This window comes from Nestor notabilis, unplaced genomic scaffold (assembly GCF_000696875.1).
Source record: "Nestor notabilis isolate BGI_N333 unplaced genomic scaffold, ASM69687v1 scaffold20735, whole genome shotgun sequence".
Classification (NCBI taxonomy): Eukaryota; Metazoa; Chordata; class Aves; order Psittaciformes; family Psittacidae; genus Nestor; species Nestor notabilis.
Genome location: NW_009930020.1, coordinates 1 through 7,594, shown reverse-complemented (window position 1 = coordinate 7,594; position 7,594 = coordinate 1). Strand labels below are relative to the sequence as shown.

At 54.3% G+C, this 7,594-nt stretch overlaps 2 protein-coding genes across 2 annotated transcripts; both read right to left on the bottom strand.

Moving 5' to 3' along the window:
* Positions 1 to 862: 862 nt before the first annotated feature.
* DCDC2B (doublecortin domain containing 2B) lies at positions 863 to 5,048 on the bottom strand (the record flags this gene model as incomplete). The annotated part of the gene is made up of 7 exons (XM_010015242.1): positions 4,771 to 5,048; positions 3,734 to 3,791; positions 3,253 to 3,317; positions 2,896 to 3,024; positions 2,246 to 2,392; positions 2,009 to 2,048; positions 863 to 963 (listed from the first exon to the last, which is right to left on the bottom strand). Coding segments are annotated over exons 1-7 (818 nt in total), but the record flags the coding sequence as incomplete, so codon positions are not given.
* A 1,414-nt stretch (positions 5,049 to 6,462) lies between these two features.
* IQCC (IQ motif containing C) lies at positions 6,463 to 7,281 on the bottom strand (the record flags this gene model as incomplete). The annotated part of the gene is made up of 3 exons (XM_010015241.1): positions 6,463 to 6,513; positions 6,657 to 6,775; positions 6,957 to 7,281. Coding segments are annotated over 3 exons (495 nt in total), but the record flags the coding sequence as incomplete, so codon positions are not given.
* Between the last annotated feature and the right edge of the window lie 313 nt (positions 7,282 to 7,594).

Here is a 7,594-nt window from a genome sequence, read left to right as displayed (position 1 = left end):
GTGTCATCCCGCATCCCCTTTAAAAGAAAAGGGGAAAACACTAACTTGTTACTAGCTAAGAAATGTGTTCATTTGATGAATTACATGTTTATTCCATGCCAGCTTCCAAGCTTCACTTGGCTACAGGCAAGTTCTGCTTAAGAAGTTATAACCGAGGGTTCTGAATTTTAGTGTCAGAACCCTGAACACAGCCAGGAAGGGGTTTACACACTTGATAGAACCACTAAGTAGAATAAAAACCTTACTGTGGTCTGTCATTTTACCTTTTGCTATAAGTCGTTCTGCAACTCTCTGGAACAGGAGTAAGGATAGAAAAAGTACACACACAGAAAAAAACCCAAAAACTAGGAAAGCCTTTGATATAGAATCACAGAGTGGTTTGGGTTGGAAGGGACCTTAAAGCTCCTCCATCTCCAACCCCTGCCACGGGCAGGGACACCTTCCACTAGAGCAGGTTGCTCCAAGCCCCTGTGTCCAACCTGGCCTTGAACACTGCCAGGGATGGGGCAGCCACAGCTTCTCTGGGCACCCTGTGCCAGCACCTCAGCACCCTCCCAGGGAAGAGCTTCTGCCTTGTATCTAACCTGAACTTCCCCTGTTTCAGTTTGAAGCCATCACCCCTTGTCCTATCACTACAGTCCCTGATGAAGAGCCCCTCTCCAGCATCCTTCCTGTGCTGGAAGCTCTAACTCACGCTCAGAGGGGAAATGCTCGTTACCCAGATGACAGTCGCTCTAAACACGGTTTCCTCCCCGCTGTCCTCCGGTTTGTGAGCTTCCCCCTGGTGGTTACTTTCAGCTTTACACATGGTAGAGAGAAGCGCAGCGCTCCGTAAACCTAACGAATGGCACCTAGAACTGACCTGGTCGCTGCGCGCAACCTCCCTTCTGTGTTTGTCCTCTTCCTCTTCCTGGGCAGCTCGCATCTCCCCCCTCGGACCTCTGGTTTTATGGACACTTTCTTCTGCAAGGAGGAGAAAAGAAAAGAGCTGTTCAAAGGGTACTGCCATGGCCTGGTCATGCTGAGGCTACTAAAAGGTCCCTATACATGCGCCCAGGTGAGGTGAGGAAAGAAGCAGGAATACAGAAGTTACTGGATTCCTCACTGGAGGAATGGTGCATCAAAGTAAAGCCACTCTTCCTTTACACTTACAGCAGTGTCCCTTACCTTGATCAGGCCAGTGCTGCACATCCCTGTTGCTCCTTCTGTTTTGTCCTGCATGAAGAGGTTTAGCATGGAAAAGGGACTCCTCTTTGAGGTGAGATTTCCTGGTTTGCCTCTGCAGTTGTGGAAAAGCAGCTGGGATGTTGCCTTTCCCTGCAGCTCCCGTGGTCTGCATCCCGGGACCGTCCAGCTGCAAGGATTCAGCACACAATTCTGACAGGCCTTGATAAAGCAGTTTGTAAGAACAAGAGGAGTTTTAGGGCAGCTTTCCCCTATGACTCTTGATCCTGACTGCAACAAAGCTGCAACACTGCAGTCTCTGAGCAGGGTTTGAAGTTACTATTACAAGTGTTACAGATATAGGGAACACATAAACCACTTTTGGCAGTCACTGCTACCTGTCGAGGTGGTTCAGCAAGAGCAGAGTCACCAGCTCTGTCCTGGGAGGTGGCACAGAGTTCCCCAAACTGAAAACAAAGGAAAAGGAAACTTCAAAAGCAGATAGCACAGACACACATTTCAGAGGACAGCCTAGGACAGCCCAGCGGCTGAACCTCTGTGGGGCATTTTACCCACACAGGAAAGATATCCCAGCTCCAGATGGAACCCTCCCTGCCCATCAGCCAAAAAGGAGGAGAGGTGAGCAGGGCCACCTGAAGGAGCTTTTCTATGGCCAGTGAGATTCAATGCAAGTGTGATCTGGCCACATCACTGCCTCTAGCCCCATTCCTTTGGGAATGGTGCAACCGTAGCCATGGCAATTGGGAATGGAGATGGCTGGACACATCCACTGCTTGTGGAGGGATTGCAGCACACACGGTCCCGCGCCGGCTGAGCCACTCACCCTCCGGCGGTGCCTTTTGCGCCTGTTATTTGGGTGGTTCCTGTAACAAAGCAGCAGATTCAGTGCCCTGACACTGAGAGCTTTGCAAACACATTATTTCTTCCTAAACTTCCAACACATGAGGCAAAACTCAAGCCCTGAAGCAGACAGCACTGAACAGGAGGGGCACAAAGAGGATGGCTTTAGCTGAAGACCACAGAGAGGATTCTTTAAGCCACTCAGCTGCAGTCTACGTACCACAGTGTCCTCCTGGCAGGATCCTGGGGCACCAGCAGCTCAAAGTAAGGCAGTTTCTTGTACTCCTCACTTCCCACTGCCACGTAGTATCCTCCATTCATCAGCTCCTCTCCACCAGACACCCAGGTTCCATCCAGCCTGCAGAGCCTTGAGGAAGAGACAGCAAAGGCTTCAGAGCTGAGGTGAGACCCGGACCATGGAAACAAACAAGTGCAAGTGGTAAACAGGGACGAGACAAGGCAGAGGATCAATCATTGTTCATGTTACTCCAAGGAATGTAACCTTGTTACCCAGTGATCAGTGGGATGCAGTAGATCTCAGCCCTCCCCTTGGGTGTCAGTAAATAGGTGTATGAGTGGAAGGTAGGCTCTATTTGTTGGGTAAAAGCCCATCCCTCTAAGACATAAGCTCCCTTTTATTCCATGCTTTACTGTTGGCTTATTTTTTCAGCAGACCATGAGCACCATCAGCCCTCCCCACTAAGCACTGGGGTTCTCTGATTTAAAGATGAGAAAACCTGAAAATCAAATGAGTTTGCAAAAGCAGACTGGAAGTGGCTGGCTGAGCTCCCAGCCCTCTGCTAAACCAGAGCTGCTTATGTTCTGAGTGTAAGGGAACAGGAGCCAGCAGAGCCTTACCCGGACACTAACCTCACAGCTCCACTGTGCAGGGCGGCTTTCTCTGTCACCGTGGCCAAGAGTGAATCCCACTGGAGCAGGGTGCTCTTGGAGACTGGCAGAGGGAAAGGAGGGCTCAGCAAATCCCCATTCCGGAAAACACTGGAAGAAACAACCCAGAGCAGGCGATGAGCAGGTATTCCCGCAGCTGTGGAAGATGGGGAGGGGGGAAAAGCAGCCACTGATGCCTGGCTAATATTTATGACAAAGACTCCTGGTAGAAGCTGGGAATTGGCCCTATGGGGCAGCATTCCCAGGATCTCACAGAGCAATTCCCTCCTCCATAAACATTCCCAGAGACCCTCCAAGGAGAAACCCTGGGGCACTTACTGTATGGTGCAGGGCGGGCGGGTGTCCTTCCGCCGTCGTGGCTTCCAGGGAGCTGCAGCGTGGAACTGGAGATGGAATTCAGTGCATGAGAACAGCCACAGCCCTGGCACGGAGCCTCCCGGGGCTGTTCCCTTTCCTCCAGCAGGACCTGCTGGCCCTGGGACACCTCCAGCCCTGTCTGCAGCCCTGCTGCTGCTAGGAGGGGTTTGTTGGCAGCAACAGCAAGGCTGGTGAGGCTCAGCACACAGCTGAGTGTGTGAGGAGCACAGATCCTTCCCCTGCACCGCTAAGGGGGATGAAGGGATGCAGCACCAGCAGCAGCCCTGGGCTGTCTCACCCATCCCACTGATTCCTGTGGCACTTTTACCTGGTCTCACTTGGCACCTCACAGCCTTCAACTTCAGTTTCACCAGTGCCAGCCCTAATACCCCTCACACCTCCTTCTGGGCTCCTGCCTGCACCCATCACCTCCAGGACTCACCTGCAGACCCTCATTGTTCCTCATTCCATGGAGCTCCTTCCTTCCATGATTTAAATAGCTGTGAGAACAAGACAACAACACCAGCTGCAACACACAGAAAGGAAACGACCAACTGCTCTGCCCTGGTGCATGAGCACTTATTTGGGTCCCTTCTGTCCCCATTCCTCAGGTGCTCATGGTCTCCCAGAACTTCAGTCTAAATTAAAGACCTCTACATTTAAGAGATTCCCAGCCAAATACAGCACCCAGGTTTTATTCCTTTGTGCTGCATGAAGGCTCCAAGGGCTGCCTGGTGTTAATGCAGGCTGGAGCACCCCCTCAACAAAACACACCAGGGAGCCAAATTCCCCTCACACACAGACACATCCTCTCAAGGGATGTCACAAAACCTCCTTTAATGCTCTATTTCAGGAGGAGCCAGACCAGCTGCACACCGTGCGGGAGTGGAAAACAAAATCCTCCTCCAAAGCAAAGCAGAAGCATTGGAGGGTAGGTAGAAGGTGGCTGCAGAACCTCCCACACACCACAGGGTGCTCGAAGCAGAGCAGCACCCATCCCAACATCCTGCCAGAGAGCACAAGCCTCCCTTTCTTTCCTGAGAACCAAGTGATGTTATCAGGAATATTTGCATTTTCCATTCAATCTGGAATTTGTGGCCTCAAGCTGCCCCAGGGCAGGTTTAGCTGGAGCTGAGGAACAATTCCTTGCCCAGAGGGTGCTCAGGCATTGGAACAGGCTGCCCAGGGCAGGGCTGGAGTCACCATCCCTGCAAGTGTTCACAGCCCAGGTAGACGAGACCTCAGTGCCAGGGGTTAGTGGTGGCCTTGGCAGGGCTGGGAATGGTTGGACCTGATGAGCTTAAAGGTCTTTTCCAGCCTGGCTGAGTCTATGGTTCTGTGTCTCATGGTTCCTAGAAACTCACCTGTCTCTGCTTCCCATTTGGTTGGTCCCGCTCTTTCCCCAGTGTTCCCGCTCACGCCCCAGTCCATTCCCCACCGAGGGGACCTAAAGCTGTTCACCAAACCCCATCTACTCACTCGAGCTTTTTGAAGCTCTCCAAGCCCGCAGCCACGTACTGGCACCCATCCTGCAGGTCCCCCAGCCCCGCCACGCGGCTGCCCTGCCGGGGGGTGTAGAGGTTCCTCACGGCCACGGGTGCATCAATGCTCTTGGTCACCTCGTTCAGGAACGTCTCCAAGGTCGGCACCCGCCGCTGGTTCACCACAAACCTCCTCCCGGGGAAGAAGGGGTCACCGTTGCGATACACCAGCACGTTCTTGGCTGGAGGTGCCAGGGCCAAGCCACGGGAGCTCATGTCTCAGGGGTCAAGCAGAAGCTCTGCTGACCACACACAGACCAGTGTGGGGAGAAGAAGAGAGCTCCAGCAGCTGAGCCCAAACCCTCCCACCAGCCACTCTCGGGCTCCACGGTCCCTTCCCAGCGCTGCCCGGTGTGAGTGGCTGTCTCCATGGATGCGGGCCCCGGCGGAGGAAGTTGTGGGGCCGCCTGGAGGCCACATCAAACAACCTGAAGAGCAGCTTTCGATCTGAAAAGCAGGAACCACTCGGCTCTTTAATGCTCAGACACCAAACACTGCGAGCTCCCTCACCAGGCACTGCGGCCACCAGGCTCAGATTAACAGGGAAGCTGTGGCTGCCCCAGCCCTGGCAGTGTTCAAGGCCAGGCTGGACACAGGGGCTTGGAGCAACCTGCTCTAGTGGAAGGTGTCCCTGCCCGTGGTAGGGGTTGGAGCTGGAGGACCTTTAAGGTCCCTTCCAACCCAAACCAGACTGGGATTCTATGAATTAACAAGCCTGGAGGCACAGTAAGCACCAGTATCTTTATGGCAGCAGCTCACACCCCATCCACAGCAGCACTATTCAGATGCTGTCACCCCTTTGCCATCACTTGCTGCCCGCATGAGAAGCGCGAGGGGTTTCTGTCCTGTCTGTCTCAGACAAACACCCACATCCCAGCGGACGCTCCACCCTCTGCACTGAACAGGATGCTGTGGGTCGGAATGGACCCTGGACTCACTTGGCTCTGCCCAGGAGAAGGCAGGAGCCAGCCAGGAATAGACAAGAGATGAGCATCAGGAAAGCTTTTTATTCACAAACGAGTCGGCTTCATTCAGGACCAGGAGGATTCATCCAGCACAGGGCAAGGGTGACTGCTCAGGCAGCAGCAGCGCAGAGTGTTTCCACAGCAGACGTGGCGTCGCGGTAAAGAACCACAGCACCACGTGGGCAGCCACCCCAACTATGCAGCTCACACACTGGTACGGATCGCACACAGGTCAGCACAGAAGAGCTTGTTCCTGCAGGTTCAAAGCACCTTCTGCCTTCAGGCATTTTAGTTCCACCACAAGCAATCAGCTGGGCTGAAAGAGCCTTCTCTAAGCAAGAGTCCTCCTAACCTTGATTTTCCCCTAGGACCATCCAGCTCAGCCGACAGAAACAGGGTTCTTGCAGAAGGAGGTCTCAGTGGGACCCCCTCCAGGACACAGCACCACCTCCCTCCCGGCTTCACAGGGATGTTTAACCCCTGCTTTGGCCAAATAATCACATTTAAAAGAAGTAAAAGGCTTTCTTGCAGCATTCACCTGAAGTGGAAAACGCCAACCCAGAAAGCTGGAGTTCCCCATAGCTGCTGCTGTCCATGAGGCCACGTCACAACGCCACTGCTGGAGCTCCACAGCTTCTCCACACCAGTACAAGTGCCCCTTATGCTCAGGAAGGTCCTCCTCGGGGTGTCCCCAGCTTCTGTTTCAGCGTCAAGAACTGCAAGACAAGGAAAACCAAGCATTAATGATGAAATCCCAGAGGTCTGAGGAGCACGGCAGCCACCCTTGCAGAGAAGCCACTCAACCCCAGGCCCGTCGCTCTGCCCCACTGCTTTGGAAGGGGCAGGGCCAAGCCCTTACATTTTTACGGCTGACAATAGCTTGTTCCAACCACAGCAGCTCCATGACCAAGTGGTTCCGGTAGGACTGGAGACCAGACCGAGTCTGAGGAAGCTCCTTTATGTCCACAAGTGGAATTTCTGCGAAGAAATGGAAGAATAAGCTGTCAGTAGAACAAAGATTCCCACTGCTGCATCTCCTGCACCGAGCTGCTCTACCTTCCCCAAGGTATTTGCAAGGCTCTTGCTTCTCTACTGTGCTGCTGGTGCTCACCAGCAGGTCCTTCAGCCCATGCAAGAGATCACAGCTCCTGGCTCTTACCCAGGCAGGCTTCAAGGGACTCTGCCTCCAGGTCAGAGGACATGGTGCTGTTGTTCTGCCAGCCCTTGCTCTCCGCTGGGGCACTGCACCCCTTTTCAGGGTGTTCATCAGCATCAGCCTTGAGATTCAGGGGGGTCACTGCATCTCCTGCACCCGCGGGGCTCAGCCCCTTCTCGCTCAGCAGCCGGGCTGTAGGATTCACGCTGCTGCAGCCCTGGTCCCGTTCTGGCTCAGAGGCGTCCAGCTCCTCCTGTGGTTTTTCTGTGCTGGCCTTGCCACTTGGTGCAGCCTCACGTGGACTTGAGCAGTTCCCTTGTGCTGGCTCCTAAAGGGACAACGTGCAAGAGACTGAACTATATGGAAAAGACACCGATCTGCAAGGTGGCTGCTGCGGAGCCTGCAGCGCTCCTGCCGTGACACCGACGTGCTCTGGTCCCCCCCCCTCCCGTGACACCGACGTGCTCTGGTCCGAACCAGCAGCAGCTCTTGCACAGGCTTTCCTTCCAGATGTGCTCAAACCACTGGAGAGCAGCGCTCAGCTGGAGCGGGTCCAGCGGTCAGTGCAGGACCGGGCGAGGGGGGGACCCCCAGGGCAGCGCTGTGTAACCCCTGGGTTTAGCGTGGTAGAACGACAGGGC